The sequence below is a fragment of the Equus caballus genome, chromosome 2, assembly GCF_041296265.1.
Source record: "Equus caballus isolate H_3958 breed thoroughbred chromosome 2, TB-T2T, whole genome shotgun sequence".
Lineage (NCBI taxonomy): Eukaryota > Metazoa > Chordata > Mammalia > Perissodactyla > Equidae > Equus > Equus caballus.
This window is the reverse complement of record NC_091685.1, coordinates 84648041-84667439: the sequence shown is the minus strand read 5'-3', so window position 1 is coordinate 84667439 and position 19399 is coordinate 84648041. Positions and strand designations below refer to the sequence as shown.

At 40.0% G+C, this 19399-nt stretch overlaps 1 protein-coding gene and 1 long non-coding RNA gene across 4 annotated transcripts in view; one reads left to right on the top strand and one right to left on the bottom strand.

Annotated features, from left to right (window-relative positions):
* Window positions 1-4721, bottom strand: part of LOC138921871 (uncharacterized) — a 33182-nt gene extending 28461 nt beyond the window's left edge. Inside the window, exon 1 of the long non-coding RNA XR_011434819.1 lies at window positions 716-4721. This is a non-coding gene — a long non-coding RNA (uncharacterized lncRNA). The remainder of the gene's footprint in view (window positions 1-715) is intronic.
* Window positions 4722-5089: 368 nt separating this feature from the next.
* On the top strand, window positions 5090-16284 carry NPY2R (neuropeptide Y receptor Y2). 3 transcript variants are annotated; one of them, XM_070245802.1, is made up of 3 exons: window positions 5090-5653; window positions 5916-6232; window positions 10612-16284. In XM_070245802.1, exon 3 carries the CDS (start codon window positions 10634-10636, stop codon window positions 11777-11779), a length of 1146 nt encoding a protein of 381 aa, XP_070101903.1. In that variant the 5' UTR covers window positions 5090-5653; window positions 5916-6232; window positions 10612-10633; the 3' UTR covers window positions 11780-16284.
* The last annotated feature ends 3115 nt before the right edge of the window (window positions 16285-19399 follow it).

Sequence of the window (19399 nt, the reverse complement as noted above, 5' to 3'; positions counted from 1 at the left end):
TTAAGTCAGAGTCTAACAGAGAATCTCAGTCTGTTTATGGTACTACTTTATTTAAGAATCTACATACCCTTAAGGGACTGGAGACCATCAGTGGCAGGTCTGTATGCTATTGTCTTTATGTGGGCATTGTCTAGCACAGTGCCTGTAACAAATTAGACACTCAGTAAAGATCTCTTGATAGGAGTTGTGAGTAATAAAATGTTTATATGGACTTTGTATAATTTTTTACAACAAAGAGTACTGAGTCCCGAATTAAATGCTACTTGCATTATTCATTTCATGTTTTGAAATTTTTACTTTGAATGAGCCATTTCACCATCTCCAAAATGACATGTGAAAATTATATATAAATCTTTGACTTCTCATTTCTCAAGATATACCACAGTAATTTGGTATGAGAGAGAGCTTTGATTTTTCTTGTATTCTTTTGAGAAAAATTAAAAATTAAATTTGTTTTGAGTGTATGATTCGAAAAATATATATCAAATTATACGCTACAAGGATAAATACTTATTAAATAAAATTGAAATTTCTAAAAGAGTGCATGTTTCCTCTTTAGCCATGGGCCTTCTGTGCATGTTTCAAATAATCAAATGAAAATTTGCATTGATTAAATTCTCAATTCCGCTTAAAAATGTCCCTTCCTTTGTTCTACACTAAAATTTGAACTGTGAATCATTTGCATTTAAATATCCTTTTAGATTTGCTTCCTTACCAGTCTCAATATCTATTTGGATGTCACTGAATGATAAAAATCTCAGCAAAATGTTGCATACGTTGCTTACAATCCTGCTTCATTACTTTGAATCTGCAATTAAAAATTCAAAACAAAAATAAAAACCCCAAATCCACAGAAATAAAAATCATAGCAAATGATATTTATGCCCAATTTAGGATTTAGCATACGTTTCACTTTGAATGGCTGGTTACTTTTCTTGAATGAGACAGCTGTCTTCATAACATACTGCACACAAAAATTTTAAGAAAATCTAGCCTATCACCTTTGTGAAATTGACTCTTTGGTGACTATTTCTTGCTCATTCACACATTTACTGTCCACTTCTTACAAATAAACCAAGTTTGTAATGAAGAAAGAAGCGAAGTAATACCTTTTCATCAGAACAAGCGTGATTAGACTGGTTGGTTCTTAAAAAATTGAATTTTTAAAAAGGGAGACATTTGAAAAGTTATAACACTGCCAACTCCATTTAAATAAACTGCTTTCTTTTTTTCTGTCTCCACTTGATGCAACCTGCATCGTGTCCATTCAGATATTAACTTAATGCCCATTGTGCCTTCTCCCACTTGGAAAGGAAAGGTAAGCACAGATCTAATCAGAAATATATCTACAACCAATTGAGAATCAATGTTATAACCAAACAGCCATTAGGATATCTAGGTTCCATAGTTTTTGCTATAAAGGAGTGTTATTGAAAGTTTAAAAAGAATTTCTGTAAGAAGCATTTAATAAGCCTAAGGATAAATACTAACTTTACTGAACATTTAAATAAAGTAAGACAGAATTAGTTTCAAATATACTAAACATTATAAGTAACTGTTAAGCTTATTTGATTATTAATATTTGCTAACTAGAGACTTGCTCTTTAGGCTTTGTTTGTTTGGTCTAAGTTAGGTTATTTTATTGCCTCGTTGAGCTTTTCTTACATCACTGAAGTTTAGAGAATTCCTCCCCTTGGGCTTGCTGCCCTCTCTCTTTCAGTCCAAGGCTCTTCCTGCCTTCCTCTAGCCAGTGCCCTGATTTCTGGGGCTTACTTCTTTCTCCTTATGGAATCAGCTTCCACATTCCAGCTGCACTACACTGTTTCGTTCTGTCTGTGATTTTAAGTCAGGTTGGCATGGCTTGAAGGGTATTTAATAATCTCTCAGGAAACCCTGACATTAAAGAGAAAAAAACCAGCTGGCAGAGTGAAACCAGGAAAACTTTTCCCCAGGAACCAAAACATACTTATGCTTTTTGGTGCTTTTTAAACATTTTTAAGTTTAAAAGTCAGTGTCTCAGTTGCACTAACCACATTTCAAGTGCTCAATAGCCACATGTGGCTAGTGCCTACCTTATTGGACAGTGTAGATATGGAACATTTCCATCATTGCAGAAAGTTCTATTGGACATCTTTTAGTTAATGTATATTTTCTTTCTTTGCTCATTTTGTTTTCTCTTTTTAACAATGGTTATAGATTATTTTGTGTAGGGGCATTAGCTGATGTGCCCCTTTAAAAGCCATGTCTCCTTGAGGCTCCTGTCTGAGCTATGCACCAGCACTCAGGATGATAACAGTCCTGGGGTTGGCTAACCCAGGTGCTTTCTCGTGGGAGAGTGAGCACCAAGACCCTCGTGGTCTGAGGGAACATGGAGGCTCTCCCGGGGAGCTCTGGTCCTTAGAATGCAGGTCATAAAGGGATGATCCCCCTTGGCAAGCACACAGCCTTTGTTCCTCTGCCTACTTAAGCAAGCTTCTCTCAGGGGGCGGTAGCGGGTACACATTGCTGTCCAGCCGGCCACCACTGGACCTTCCCTGTAAGTAACTCCCACTAAACCCATATGTCTCATTCGCTGCCTCCGGGTCTTTTCTTTGGTCTCTCGGCAACCTATCCAGCACTGCTGATCCAGATGGGCATCTAGCGGCACACTTTTACAATCAAAATAACAATCAAATTATTTACATCTTGGGGGAAGCTTCCTTGCTTTCAAAATAAATTTAGACCGAAGGTAATCCATATCATGATTTATTTTATCTAAAAAAGTATGCATCATAAATGGTACTCTATACTGATGTTATCTAACTGTTTCTTTTTTAACTAAGAGCTTCTCTGAAATTTCTTCGTTCTAAGTATCTAAAATACTGAGTTGTTCAGTAATTCACCAGGTCCTTTGTTTCAGAGTCTCATTGAGAACATCTATTCAACCAGAAGTGGAAAAGAAAATGACTTATTTGGCAGTTAATCTTGGCTGTATTCTTTTTATATTTATGCGCACTGAGGAATGCTCTAGGGAGAGGGGAGATGGTGGGAGAGTCATGTTTGAGATATTTTAGGAGGTTTGTGAAACATCACATACCAACATCAGAAGCTATCATATTGAAGGCCCACAGTCCAAGCTGCAGAATCGATCAACTGCTGGATCCATCTATCTATCTCTCCTCATTTATTTTGGCCTGCACAGATCTGCCCCCCCTGGGAGTTTGACTTTTTAAAAATTAATCTCCTTCATTTAAAATTTGGAAGATTTTTAAGGATATGGATTCTTCTTCTCTTAAAATATCAGATTTGACAATCCTGGATCTAGATTTTTTTCAGGGCAACTCAGTGGAATCTGAGAAGCAGGCTCTTCTTTGTGTCGTGGTGTTGTGGCCTCCCCACTCCCTACTGTCTCCTGCAGCCTGGCCTGCTGGTGTAGCTATGTCATTGGCCCTAGCAATGCAGGCATCTGCGTTTGAGTCTGCTACCTATGTGAAGAGCAGTCAGCACATATTCTTCCTAGACATGGAATTCTCCAAAGAACTACATGATTTGACACAAGAGAAATCAGGCACCAGTAACCCTCTTCTGTCTCAATTTGAATTAATCAATATCTCACCACATTTCTACAAACTTCTACCAGTGTCCTGATAGGGTTTATTGGCATTCATCAGAGTGGTTCACTGTTGCTATTGCATACAATATATGCACGTTAAAAGATATTAGTTAGATCTTAACGCACAAAAATGTCATGAGTTAATTGTCAATACTCCCCTTGATAATATGACACACAATAAAGCAACTTTAACTTTAATCAGTTTCCCATGCAATTCTGTACTTTTTGGGAAGACGGTCAAAGAGGTCATTAAAATCTTATTGGGGTTGCTGAATAAATGTTTGTTAAACCGTGAATCTTCTAAGACACACACATGTTTACAAGGGACTAAGATAAATATTTGTATATGACTGCTAAGATCCTTTTGAAAGGCATTTCTAAAAGAGGCAAAAATGTTCGTGCAATTAATGTCAGTGAAATCAGTTGAATCTTCCAAAGTAATTACTCTGAAGGACAACACTCATCTATTTTCCCAAATACTTGTATTTTTGGTTGTTGTTTCAAGCCACTGCTACTCCTCTAAAGTTACAACTCCTTGGTACATCGTTCTTCGTTCTAAGTATCTAAAATACCGTTGCAAATATATTAAGCAGCATGGAACCTGTTGCATAAAACACATATGTGAGCAAGGAATATTTCCCCAAGGTAAAAAATATCTACAAAAATATTTTAAAGGAAACTGTGTAGAACATCTTGGACATTGCCAGCTCTGTTTACTTTGTTTCTTGGTAATTGAAAAGCCCAAGCAGCTTTGTTTTATAAATAATTCTCTGCTCCTGCGGGCATAATTCTACATTACCCAGAAGATCAATTTCAAGGTAGGCTGTGTAAAGACGCCTTACATGTGCAATACTATTAGGATGTGCGCAAGCTCTGGCAGGATTGAAATCCAATCTTCTTTAGGAGAGGCCTTAACTATTTGTAGAGAGAGTATTTTTTTTGAGTAGTTTAACCTTTTTTTTATATTTCAGAGAAATTCCAAGTAAACTACTATGAGCAGCCTCACTTCAGAAATGAGGAGACTGATGCGTAGAGACAGTAATGTGGGGAAGCCCCAATATACGGTAGTTTGGAAAGACTTTGGTTTCCAGTTTCAGGCTTCTGCATTCCAAGTTGCTAGGCTCTGCTGCCCCCTCTAAAAATGAACAAGGGAAAGGGAGACTGACTGTAGACTTCCAGAACGAATGGCTCTGAAGAAAGAGTTTCTGGGTGGAATCCCGAGGAAATAGACCCCGCAGCTTAGCGAACTGACCCCACAGTCCTCTTTTGCTCTGAACTTCTCACTCAGCCTGGCGAGCTCAAGGCGGTAGCCGAGGGCTTCGCCACCAGGAGACAGGTGAGAGTATTCCAGAGGCACGCGCTCACAGTAGCACAAGTGGCTTGGGTCACGATCAAAGAGCGAAGGATCAGGAAGTCAGTTAACTGGCGAAAGCGAGACTGTTTCATTTGTGACCGCCGTTTTCCTGGTCCTATTCTGTTTTTGCTCCGAGCCAGGGCGCACAACACACAGGCTGCCGGCTTTTGCGTCTGAATTCTCCGCACTACCCAACTTGTAAACTGCCAGCAGACACTGTTAAGGAAATTGTTGATCCTGGCAACAAGGATCTGAACTCGCTTTACCTTCCCGTTGCAGCGCAGGGATCGCAAGCGCCCTGTGCTCCAGCCCTGGCCGAGGGTGTTCAGGGTTTGTCCTCGGCGCAATCGTGGAGCGCTTTTCCGCGTTCTGCGCGGATCCAGCTCCCCACCTCTGCTCTTACAAGCGAAAAGAGGAAGCAACTCCTGGTTGGCAGTTGTGGAATTTTCTCAGCCCCGCCGAGGCGCGAGCATTCTGTCTCTCAGGTTCGCCTCCCGCCGGCTGGTGATCTCCCGCCCACCGCGCCAGGGACCGCAGCCACCTCGCCCGCAGCCGGGTCTGTCCGCCTCGCCTTCGCGCTCGCCCTAGCCTTTCCCTGGAGGATTTGGTGAACTCCGGCCCAAGTCCAGGGGGTCTGTGCTTGCTGGGCCATCTCGCGAAACTGAGGACCGGAGAGCAAAGGGAGTGGTTCGTGGAAGGGAAAGGAGGTAGGAGTGGCGCAAACGGTCAGACTATCAAACTTGGTGGTCGCCCTGGGGGTTAAGAGTAGCAGTGGCAGGTGGGAGTGGGAACCCGCGAGGGGGCGCCGCTCCTACTAGGGTCGCGCTGCGCGGGCGTCCAAGCCCAGGAGGCAGCAAAGAGACAGTGGACGCAGTCCGCTGCTCCCTCGCCACAGAAACTTCCCGTCCAGCCCTGTCTGCTGCGGGACCATCGCCCCTTACTCTCTGTACCTGTTTCTTTTTCTTCGAGGGAGGGGTTCCCCAGCCCGGCCCCCGGAGCCTCGCATCCTCGCACGCTCACCCCGGCTGCGCTGTGCCGCGCAGTGTGGTGCCCAGGCGCGCTCCGCGCAGAGGTCGGCAGCACAGCAGTGCAGCGCCAGCCTCCCGGCCGCTCCCCTTGCGCGGCGCTGGCGGTCCTGCACCGTTGGAGCCAACCGAACTGGACTTTCCTTTCGGGAGCTTCCAGTACCCTCTCCAGCTCAGCGAGCTAGATAATCATCGCACGGACGGGCTGCACACGTCTTGCTTCCACGCTTCAGCAGAAACGCGAGGGCCGGATCAGCAAGTGTAAGTCCTAGCCTTGATTCACTTTCTGGCAATAAGAATACCCCAAAGGAAGCGCTCCTATGAAGACGGCATGACGGGGGACGGAGGGGGATGGGGTCCTCATGAGTGTAGAGACTTTTTTCCTCATTTAGGGTGAAGGTGGGGGTTGGGGATGATACTATCCTATTTTCTACTTTCGCTAGAATTTTCCTTTTCTACTGAAGATTCTTGACTTTCCTGGACACTTGTTAGAGAGAGGTCATTATCATTCCAAACCAGCAAGTTGTTACTGTTCCTGCCTCGTCTTTAAATATCAAACACCTGTCTAAAGCAGAAGGTCGTTTTGGATTCTCCCAAGCTACTCAAGAATAGTCACAGCTATTTAAGCATTCGCTGGTTTTCCACCAGAAGGGCTCACCCTCTGGTAGGAGCATTTGGTGAACAAGAAAAGTAAAAGCTTTAGGACCTTTTGCAATAGGGATACCTCATTTAAACTCAACGGCATGAAATAGACAATGCTGTTTTCAAAGAAAGACCAGAAACTCAAATACTCGGAAGAGAGACAGTCCCAACCCTTTGGTGAATATTTTCAACCGTCTGCTTATTGGGCAGTCATGTCTTGTATGTAGCATTCTTGGACATCCACTCCCCCCAGGACTCACAAGGGCAGGGTGTGTGGCATGCTTTCCAGAACTTTTTTCCCTAGGTAAAATTCCTGCATGGTTTTGTGTTGGATAAGCCCAACCTGTGACAGTAAGAGTAATGTTGCAAAAAGCCCCGCAAATTTAAATATATAGTTAAAGCATAAGGTGGTTTCCCACTCAAATAATTTGAGGTTCTTTGAATCTCTGAAAAAGAACATGAAGCCATTTTCCTATTCTACAGAGAAATGTTTCTATAACAAAATCTCTAAAGATTTACTTGTTCAAGAAACCTGTACCATTCACAGTTCTCCTTAAATTTCTTGAACCATGTGAGTGCCCTATTTTATCTTATTTCAAGGAAAAGATATTTCCCTTGTCTACTTACGTTTTAACTTTTGTGCTTTTGAGTTTTTAATCTGACAGCTCTGTGTGCTTTCTCTTCCTCTTCCACTTTTCCAGAAGTGCAATCAAAAAATGATACATTCTCTGGGTAATGCTCTGGCCTGGCTGGAGGCCAGTATGTGCTTGAGAATAGCTATTAGTCCATATGCTAATAGCCCGTAGATCAATAACCACTCCTGCAGAGAAGCTTTAAATAAAGGGGCTTTAAAATAGAGAAAATGGGACTGGAAAAAAAGCAGAAAAGTTAATAAATCAAATATAGTCCTACTATCCTTTTATCTCAGGCTTACTCTCAATTTAGTTTGCTGTAAACCTCAAGCTCAGACCTCTTGGAATCTTGTTAATTCTGCTAATTACTTGTCAGGATTGACTGACTGCTCTGTAAAGTCACTTTCTTAGTCTAAGGGGGATGGAATGGCCTATCAAATATACACTCCAAGGTTTGAATGGCTAGTTTCCATTTTCTCTGGTTACTAGAGAATGGAGGCAAAAGCAAAAGAGGACCTGGGCTCCTTGGAACATTCTGTCTGAAATGTATGCAGAGAGAACTTGAATATATCAGTAAAGCAGATGAGCTCATGGAAACTTCTTTCTCTGTAATATGACTTCCTATTAGGGGGTGTGTGTCTGTGTGTGTGTGTATGTGTGTTAACCCCTTTGAGATCGAAAGTTCCCTTATGGTGTATCGTGACTGACAATTTTTAATGTTCTAATCAAGGATTGATTTAAAAGGGATCTTAGGACAACTTTCCTACAGATGGTTGCCTAAGAACAAGAAATAAGCACAAGATGTTATATCAGAGAAAGGAATTCTGCACAGGCAATTATCTTCAGTAACGGAAAAGATCAAAATTGTTACTTTGTATTTTGCTGACCTTAATTATTCAGTAAAGCTGTGCTTTCTTTTAGCTTCATGTTTGTTTTGCCAAATTATTGAGTGCCTTTAATGTGTTAGATCTTGTGCTAAGGATTAAACGATGGATGGAAAAGACCCAGTTTCTGTCCTCAAAGAGATTGCCGTGGTGGGGTGTCTGAGGAAAATGATTGCACTACGGCGGGTGGAACTTCAGCACTAGAAGAGTGAGCACAGGTTTGGTGGGGTAACTGAGAGGCTTCCCCATTCTGAACACGGGCCAGGGTGGGAGGGCAGAGAAGCAAGAGAAAGGCAGATGTATTGCTGGAACTGGGAGTAGTTGAGTGTGACAGAAGCGTGAGATATATATTGGGATGTCAGGAGAGACGCGGCCAGAGCAGTAGGCAGGGATGAGTTCAAGAAAAGCTTTGAATGGCATACGATGGAGTTGGCGTTTTCTTCTGTATGTCAGTGTTATCAACCTGGGCGTGTAGAACCTGTAGTAAAAAAGCAAATTAATGACAGAAACAGATCATGCAAAACAGAACTTACTCAGGAATTTAAAAAAGAAGGAATTAAATGTAGAGAATTGGTTACACGAGTGACAGAAGCCAAACAGGGGATGTTGAGACCACCCAGGGATTAGGAAGAGCAAAGAATCATTACTACCTCCAGCTAAAGGGACACAGGGAAGAGGCAGTGTGACTGAAGCCCAGGGACCAGGGCCATTAACTGGAAACAGAATTGCTACGGGTCAGCCCTGTGAGAACCAGTGCCATAGAGGTGCTGCTGAGGCCCTGCCCAGAGGAGAGAGGGACAGAGAAGAACGCAATGGCTTCTCCCTTCCTCCTGCCCTCTAATTACCTGCCAGTGCCTCCCGTTGGCCAAGCCCAACCAACATTTTGATGATTTAAGAGCCTGAAAATAAAGTCTGCAAGAGTCAGCCCTCCAGGGGAAGGGTGAGGAATGGAGCTGGGGGCACACAGGCCCAGCCAGGCATCGTCTGTGGGCTGAATAAGTATGACTCAGCTACGAATGTAGGTAGATGCCATTATGATTGGTAAACAAACAAGTTCATTTGAAAGTGGTTCTGAATTAATGGTGGCAGCCTTTTGTCATTATGAATATATTCAAAAGATGCTACCACTGTGATGGTGGGCTCTGGATGTTTTTATAGACTTGAAAAGGAACTTTATGTTAAAAACAAATGTATTATATTGCTTTATGCAATCTGGAAACATTGGGGGAAGTGATCACGTTTGAATTTCAGAAAGACCATTTTAGTGTCAGAGTAGGCTCCATCAAGTGAAATGTAAGAGCCTTAGAGAAGAACCTCTATCTTGTTTTTTCCCCCTGCACAAATCCTGTTCCTGACCTAGCTTTTTAAAGGCTTGCTGAATGCATGTTTGAATAAGTGTAAGCATCACAAGGGTGGAGCTGTGCCTGGCATTTAGTAGATGCTCAATTATATTTGTTACGTGAGTGAATGAATGAATGAAAGAAAGAAGAAGAGGAAGGGAGATAATTAGAAGACTATTAGAGTAATTATGGTAGGAAATCGAGAATGACAAAACTAATGAGGTAGAAATGATAAGAGGACTGTTGGGAGACAGATGTAAAAGATCAGTCTGAGGGTTCTCTTCAGTGTGGGGGCTAAAGGAGATTGAAAAGCCTAGAATGGTTACCTGCTTTTTAACAAGGTGGCTTAATCAGTGGGAATAGCATTGACTGAAGTAGGACATGCAGAAGAAAAGGTCTGGGGGTGGGAGGGACAATTAGGGAAGAAAAGTATTAAAACTTTCATATTTTGGGGTTAAAGACGTAGTTCAGATGTGGACATGTTTTGCATATAGGACCAGTGTAGGATTCTCCTGTGTGTCAGGTAGGAAGTTCATTTCAGAGCATCTAAAATAGCAACTGTTTTACACAGCCTACTTATTTTTAACACTAATCCATACACTAGAAAAAATGGCTATGAAACAGAACCTGCTCAGTTTATCTTAAATATTTTATACTCCTAAAGTCCAGGCATCAGACGAGGGGATTTAATATTTGTCTCATTTTTGTGCAATTTGTTGCTATACCTATAAATTTAAAACAGTCAAGATATTGAAGAAAACTTTATTTATCTACCTTAAAATTAATTTTATGAATTTATAGCAGTTATAAAATTAACTGATGAAGTATCTAATATAATGTTTCCCCTTAAAATGGATTGAATCAATTTGGTAGCATTCACATTAGAATTACGTCTATACTATAGGCATTACATTTTATCATCATAATGTACATTTCAAGGACCTTATTTAATTCATCCATTTGTGAATAGACTTATTAAAGTGTCTGTTTTATTTAAATGTAACACTATGTGCAATTTTAGAATCAAAGGACAGCTGTTTTGAGCCCCAACCAAAATAAAACCAGTCCATTTGTGATATTTATTTGCCTCACCCCTATGTTTTCCTTGTTCCAGATTTGTTCTTTTCTTTTTTTTATTGTAGACTCTTGCGCCAATTGCACAGTATGGGCCCAATAGGTGCAGAGGCTGATGAGAACCAGACAGCAGAAGAAATGAAGGTGGAGCACTATGATCCAGGGCAAACCACTCCTAGAGGTGAGCTGGGCCCTGACCCTAAGCCAGAGCTTATAGACAGCACCAAGCTTATTGAGGTACAGATTGTCCTCATATTGGCCTATTGCTCTATCATCTTGCTCGGGGTGATTGGCAACTCCTTGGTGATCCATGTGGTGATCAAATTCAAGAGCATGCGCACGGTAACCAACTTTTTCATTGCCAATCTGGCTGTGGCAGATCTTCTGGTGAACACCTTGTGCTTGCCATTCACTCTTACCTACACCTTAATGGGAGAGTGGAAAATGGGTCCTGTCCTATGCCACCTGGTGCCCTATGCCCAGGGCCTGGCAGTACAAGTGTCCACAATCACCTTGACAGTAATTGCCCTGGACCGGCATCGTTGCATCGTCTACCACCTAGACAGCAGGATCTCCAAGAGAATCAGCTTCCTGATTATTGCCTTGGCCTGGGGCATCAGTGCCCTGCTGGCAAGCCCCCTGGCCATCTTCCGGGAGTATTCAATGATTGAGATTAATCCTGACTTTGAGATTGTGGCCTGTACTGAGAAGTGGCCTGGTGAGAAGAGCATCTATGGCACTATCTACAGTCTTTCCTCCTTATTAATCCTGTATGTTTTGCCTCTGGGCATCATATCTTTTTCTTACACTCGCATTTGGAGTAAACTTAAGAACCATGTCAGCCCCGGAGCTGCTAATGACCACTACCATCAGCGAAGGCAAAAAACCACCAAAATGCTGGTGTGTGTGGTGGTGGTGTTTGCTGTCAGCTGGTTGCCTCTCCATGCCTTCCAACTTGCTGTCGACATTGACAACCATGTCCTGGACCTGAAGGAGTACAAACTCATCTTCACCCTGTTCCACATCATCGCCATGTGCTCCACCTTTGCCAACCCCCTTCTGTATGGCTGGATGAACAGCAACTACAGAAAGGCTTTCCTCTCAGCTTTCCGCTGTGAGCAGAGGTTGGACGCCATTCACTCTGAGGTGTCCATGACATTCAAGACTATGAAGAACCTGGAAGTCAAAAAGAACAATGGCGCCAATGACTCTTTCACAGATGCTACCAATGTGTAAGGAGACTGGAGTGTGAAAATGTCCAGATGAATTCTGACCAGAGCTATGAATCTGGTTGCACAGAGCTCAAAGGTGCATCCTGATTTCCAATTTTAAGGAAGAAAAAGAGCATCTGAATGGAAGCATCTGTGTTGCAATTCGTGGAAAACTGGTTGGCAGAGCCTAGGTAAAAACACTAGCATTCAGATAGGACAACAAAATAGTTTGATTGCAGTTGCCTGGATGGTAGGTTGAATTGACAAGTAAAAGCAGAGAGAAATGCTTTTGACTGTTTCCCAGAGTCAAGGAAACTGAACAAGGCATTGGTGTCATCAGCTTTGCTAAAAGGTGGAGGGTAAATAGGTTGACTTTCAAATCACATTAGGGTGTAGACTGGGGATGATGTGTAATTCACTGCTCCCCCCATGTCTGGTGAGAAGATACTAAACACCAATTTCCCTAGGGAGCCGTAGGGTCTCCTTTATTGTATTTTGATTTTTTGTTATTCTTCCTATGGGCTTAATCCATCAGGGAACACTGCAGGTAAATGCTACCAACTATTCGAATGACTTGAAGGAAATAAACTGAAATTTGCTATATAATTAGTATTTTGGCAAATGACAGGGAAATCCTTACTCATTTAGCCAGTTGTTCTTAAAACCAAATGCTTGGTTAGTGAAGGGTTTCTTCAACTCAGAATGGAAGGCTAAAATTCTCAGAATTACGGAAATGTAAACCATGATTTAACTTCTCATTTCAAGTTGTCTCTGCCTTATGTAGATACCATATAGATAACAAAGAAGCCTACAGCATAATACTTTTAATTATTGCTAATTGTTATAACTTTTTGAACATGTATTATTCCTACATTGGAGCTGAGTTTGTCTTCAGTGAAAAATTAAATCAGATTAGAAAATAATTTTTGTGGCATTTTGTAACATCTTGTGGTTATTTGTAAGCAATTTTTACACAGATACAGAGCTCTAATGTGTTTACAGGACACCGTAGTGTTGTTTTTTTTTTTTTTAATTCATCTTCCATGGACCCATTCATGATTAGTAAAACAATATAATTTCATGAAAATGGAACCCATTTGGTAAGAAATATTAAAAACATTGGATTCGTTCCATCTTGCAAATGTTCTGTTTGGACCAATTCAACATAAATTGTCCTCTTCTCAAAATAATTAGCTGTATTTTTTGTATAACTTATGAATATATATAATAAAATTGTGTATATAAATAGTGGAACATAGATGCTATAGTATTTTTCTTTTAAGGATTTTATGGATATAATTTTTATTTCAATAGTACCCAAAGATGCTTAAAACCCTATTATGTTCATGAAAAATAATTACGATATTAAAATAGTTGTACTTCTTTGGATGCTGTTAAAGAAGTTTCATTGCAATCATATTTTTGTAAGTATGACTGAATTTGTGAATAGATTTCTTAAATTTTAAATGAATTCGATATGAGTATTATATTTAGTTACAAGCATTAACTTTATGAACTGGAGAGTTTCATTTTATAGATATATTTAAAATTCATACTTTGGCTCTTATTGAATTACTTCCATGCTAAAATAAAAGACTGATCTTGAAGTGCACTGTACTTTTGGAATACTGAGAAAGAATGAAAACAATAGAAGTTAGGTTAAGTGGAAGGCCAATTAAGAAGTAAACAAAAAATAATGTATGTCTGTAATATATCACTTAATTGAAGAATTCATTTTTCTGTTGGGCTTAACATAACTGTCCAAGAAGCAGCTTTTTATTCTTTAAATAGCAGTTACTTTGCTTAATATGCTAAGAGATAATTGTGGTTAAAAGGTTATTTTTCCTCTTGGAGAATTCTTACACTGTAGGGAAATGTGAATACTACTATATCACCTGTTGTAGTAGTAAATTATTAGATTCAAATTAATATATATGATCTAATTAATTCTGTTAACTCATTAATAAAATATCTTTTTATGTAGTGATTTTATCTGTTGAAATAAAAAGAATCTGGGAAATTAGAGAGATTGTGTGATATTTTATAGCAGAGTTCCTGTTCAAGACAAGATAGTAAGCCTTTGATGCAACTAAAGAAAGGAAAATAATGGTGGCTCCTAGACAGTTAGTCTAGCTCTTTCCATTCTGTACGTGAACTTGAGTCAATGGATCTACCTGCCTGCAATTATGCTCCATATTCTGGCAGTGCCTGTATGTTAATTTTCAGACCAGACCTTTCTTCTGAACTTCAAACTTGTATCTCTATCAACCAACTTGACATGTCCACATGGGTGTCTTACTAGCAAGTCAAATCCAGCATGTCTAAAACAGAACCTACCATTTTGACCCACACCTCACCCCACCTCCACTTTGTTTTTCTGTATTCCCTGTCCCAATCATGACACTGCTCTCCCCCCGTTCCCAAAAGCCTTACACTTTAAAGTCATCCTTGACTCTTCTGTGTCTTTATAACACACGTCCAATTAATTCCCACATTTTGTTCTAATTCCTAGATATTTCTAATCAATTCACTTTTCTTCACTCTATTGTTCCCGCCATAGTTCAGGCTATGATTATCTCCCCAGACCTCTATTATTTCTCATCCAGTTTAATGTGGCAGCTTCCTAATTGGTCTCTCTATATCCAGTCATCTCCCATCCATTCCATCTTTTACTCACTAGCCAGAGTGATTTTTCATAAACTCAAATTTTATTACATCTCCCTTTGAATGAAAACTCTTCAATGTCTCCTCATCATTCTTGTCATAAAGGCAAAAATCTTTTTGTGTCTTGGATGACTGTTTAGTACCTGGCTCTACCTATATGTTTTATCCTTTGCAAAATCTCTCTCTCTCCAATCTTTGCCACTAGATTTTAAGCAATGAGGGCGGCGGCCAGGGACTGTTTTAATCATTGTAGTACCACACGTGCTTGCAGTTAACAGCACCAAGTTGGTGCTCAATAAATATCCATTAGGGAAACTGAGTTAATGAGTCAAGTAAATGTTACAGCCATGATTTGAAGACAGGTCTGTAAGGTTGTAAGCTATAAACTTTTCGTACTTTTATCATACAGCTTGTAGGAAAGTAAGGTTTTAGCTCTACAGGAGTCCAGTCAGGATGCATATTTGTTCAGTATTAGATTAGTTTTGTTTTTTTGAAGGCCATTAAAGATAGACATCTGCATAATTGGAAAGTGCTCTCTATACAGACTCGATTTAGGGGCTCACTCAAAATTATCTAGAACCTTGTACAAGGGAAGCATGGAGGGGCCAATAAAGTGTATTAGTCATGATTCAGATAGCTAAAGGGATGCCATTCTAGTTATTTCTAGCAGAAAAGTCATTTAATACAGGAAATTCAAATCTTGCAAAACCACTGGAGGAACTGGAGAATTGAAGGTTAGATAAAGTCTCTCTCGGCTTCGAGGAAACTAGGAAGTGCAAAATTGCAGGAAACCACTACTAAGGCCCATAGCACCAAAGTGGATGATGCACAGGAAAAAGCATAGATTTATCTGTTAAAATTTTATTGCCTTCTGCTAAACCCTCACTTCTATTCACCCCTGCCATGGACTCAATAGTGCCTTTTGCTTCTCTTCTCCTTTCCACAATTCACGTGAGTATCTCTCCTTTGTGGTATATAACTTAGGCCTCCTGTCAGGGATTTGGGGAAAAGTAATTTTTAGGTTTCCAGCCCCTATGATACAGAGGAGAGCATGGAAGGGAGCATATAGTACTTAATAGCTATTAGACAATCTAGAAATCTTGAGAATTGCCCAAATGGTGTAGTTTCTAGTTTTACCCTCATCCTCTCTTTCTCAGTACGTCTTTGGGTTCTTCAGAGTTGCAATCATGCAGATTGACTGTATCTTTTTTCCTTTTTCTGTTACCAAGGCCAATGTGTTACAGATCTTCTTTAAAACTGCCACACACCAGTATAGATAGACTGAGGAGTAAAGTAGAAGTAAATACCATTTTTTTCCTATGGCAGATTGATTGCAATGGAGGAAGAAAGAATTATATTAAGACTTAAACAATGATTTAAAAACTGCGGAAGAATACAAACTCTAGGTCAGCTTCCTAGGATGAGCTAAGGAAACGATGCCTCAGGGAGAAAATAGTCTTTAAAATTTTCAAGTTGCTAAGAGATAAAATGTTAATATATATAATGTATAGTTTAGTTTTGCTTAAGAAAACACAGAATGTAAAGAAACAACACAAAAGTAATGGAGAGTGCAAACATCTTCATGATTATATCACATGACATTAAACAATGGTAGGAATTTTATTAAACAAAGGATTTCTAAGGATTGATTTGTGAGGATTTATAAAAGACACCTGTCTGTTAGACCGTTGACCTTTTTCTGCTTTTGTACACTAGTCAGACATCCACAGATTTCACCTGGAGTTCTCCTGGATATGGAAGAGCTTATAGGAAAGATGTACTGTGGGTTATGACAATTCACACGTTATCTGTAACTCCAACTCTTTCTTGTAAATTTGTGAATGTGTAACTGAATGGAAGTAAATGAAAATGTCTACCTCTGAATCTATTCTCCTTTATAAACAAGTCATTACCAAGTTCCAACACTTTAACAAATTACTTGTAAAACACCACATATCATGATACAGGCAGGTGTTGTCACATTAAAACTAAAACATGCTGCATTATCTTCATAAGAAATAAAGGAAAAAAATAAGTGAATATTTTTTACTTTTTGCCCTTCTCATAGGAATGCACACACATATTTAATCACACAGAAAAAAAAACTCCCTGATGTACTCTATCATTCAATATCGTACATTGTATGTAAAACATCCGAGCATCTAAAAATGGTTATTAGCCTTTTTCCGTATGACATAGCGTTCCCACCATATTTTTATAGAAGTAATTATCATTGGCCTCCAGGTGGGGTGAGTGAGGAGGGAGGGGGAATGCATTCTAGATTGTGAAAAAAAAAATTTGAATATATGCAATTTAAAACAACTCCAGGGTGAGTGTAACCTATCAACCAACTAGTTGATAATCAAAGATGACACATATCAAACTGGTGCTTATCATTTTGAACACCAGCATATTTAAAAATGATTAGTATCACCTATTAGGATAGAGTAAGCTCTAAGGACACATAGACCTACTGAGTAATCATCCCTGCTCTCTGAGAGAAGAAAATCGGAATCTTTTTTTGGGGGGGGAAGATTAGCCCTGAGCTAACATCTGCTGCCAATCCTCCTCTTTTTGCTGAGGAAGATTGACCCTGAGCCAGCATTCATGCCCATCTTCCTCTATTTTTTTATATGTGGAACGCCTCTCACAGCATGACTTGATAAGCGGTGCATAGGTCCACACCCAGGATCCCAACCAGTGAACCTGGGGCTGCCAAAGTGGAACGTGTGAACTTCACCACTGTGCCACCACGCTGGCCCCCAGAATCGTTTTTTGAGAATGCAATTGAGAAGGGAGAGAAAAGTGGATTCAAGGACACATTTAGGGTCAGGACTACTGAGTGCACTTTGTGTATTAAGTTGGAGCCAAATACCATCAGTCAAAATAGGTCTACAATAACATCTGGATCCCATTGGACTTGACCATGTTGAGGGATGTAACAACAGGATCTAGGGGAACAGAGATAATGTAATTTTAGATTCACTGAATAACAAAAGTTTGGCACTGAAGGATTTCTTCTGACTTTTTCTTCTGGGAAAAAATAATTTACTGGAAATGAAAACTTCCTCCTTACTACAGAGACAACCTCATTTAAACAATTGCCTCAGTAGGTTTTGTCAAAGGCACAAGAGGCTTCACAAATGGACAGGTACAGTATACTTAGTAGCTTATGACATCAAAAGTTCCCCAGGAGTTACACAAATCTGGTTTGTCTCCAAGATAAGGGTTGTATATTTACTTTCTGATTTTTAACTCAAAAGTCTAAAATTAGATGTAGGCATACCTTACCTATGAAGACCCTCTTGAGAATTATTTATAATTGTCATTATATTCCAAGACAATGTGAAACAGATGATTACAGTCATGAGTAGTGGACTGTTTTTGTTTTTTTTTTTTTTGAAAAACAGTTCCCAACAGTTTTTTGGGTTTTTTTTTAGTGGATTTAATTAGAGATTGCAAATGGAATTTCGGGACCATCGGTATTGCTATGTGGTGCTACTTTTATGCAACATAGTTGAGCATATGCTTGAGCAGTTTTGCTGCTAGTGCTAGTCATTTGTATTGATATATTCACCATCTTTTGCTGAATACACTTTGCCCACCAGCACATTCTTAAAGATAGTTGCATAACTGCAACAGAGTTATGTCATCCTTGCAGAAAACTCATAGCGTTAAACATATTAACATCATTTCTTACAATAGGTTCTGTTATTCCCAAGCCAATGTCCTTCTCATAGTTTCTTTCTCATATCATCCTATTCCCCAGTTCTGTTTTCCACTGTCAGGGGTTGGCTGGAAAGATAAGTGATGCAAGTAGGATTCCAAGGAGCAGGTAATGTATTCCATGATGCATGGACAGCCTGTGGGTGAATCTGCATCATGAAAGGCTTAAAGCTGAAGCTGGAGAGTCCAGAGCAATGGCCAGGTCCAAGGGAGCACTGTCTTAACAAGGTCATAGAACTAAGTGTCAGCATCTGGGTGGGGACTGGATCAAACCAGGAACTAGGAATGGTGAGAAGAGAGGGAGGCAGAAACAAAGTAATGGCCGTACCACTGGGTCCTGGACCACGGTGGAAAATCTTAGATTGGCATATCCTTACATGGACTTTGTATATTTAGGGCACCAACACCAACTCGTTTTAGTTGAAATTACCTGTAATTCTCATAACTCTCTAAAAAGAAACATTTTAATTTAATTATTGATTTTTTTAATAGCTGGAAGGTCATTCATTTAACAAATAATTGTATAATATGTTTATTGAGCCTTAAAATAGTAAATTCCTGTGATAACTGGTTCCTGCTTTTCACCCAGCAGGAAATGAGGTGTATGTAGAAAGAGTTCTTATTTTCTGTGGGGAGTGGGAGACATGGAGGGGAAAGAGGAGCCAACATTCTGGTGGTGGGAAAAGATGGAAGGTAGGAGTAAGGCTAAAGTCCTTTAAAAGAAAACTACAGATTAATATTGCTCATAAGCATAGATGAAAACATTCAAAATGAAACTTTAGCAATAGTATGTAATAATGTATAAAAAAGAAAATACATCATGATCTAGTGGAGTTTGTTTGATTTAACATTAGAAAATCAGGAAACGCTATTTAGTATACTAACAAATGAAAAAGGAAAAATCATATTATCATCTCAACAGACACACATGAAACATTTGACAAAATATAACACCTATTTCTGCAGATTTCACCAAGATGGCAGCATAGGTCATTTCTGACTTTGCTCTCCCTCACAAAAGCAACTAATAACTATTTAGGAACAAGAACTACTGAGAGAATGAGGTGGGGGTGAGGCTGAAGCCCCTCCATCACAGAGACCAAGACAGAATCCATTAGAAGGATAAGAGAAGAGGCTACACATTGACTGCATTGCCCCTCCCCTAGGCCAGCACAGCACCATGTGGAAAGGTCTCCCCTGAGCCTTTGGTTCCTCCAGTGGGAAAAGAGAATGTGGGGAGGAGAAATAAAAGTAT

Bases quoted from the DNA above. Each gene is read 5' to 3' on its own strand.
- NPY2R (XM_070245802.1), top strand. From the start codon at position 10,634: ATGGGCCCAATAGGTGCAGAGGCTGATGAGAACCAGACAGCAGAAGAA.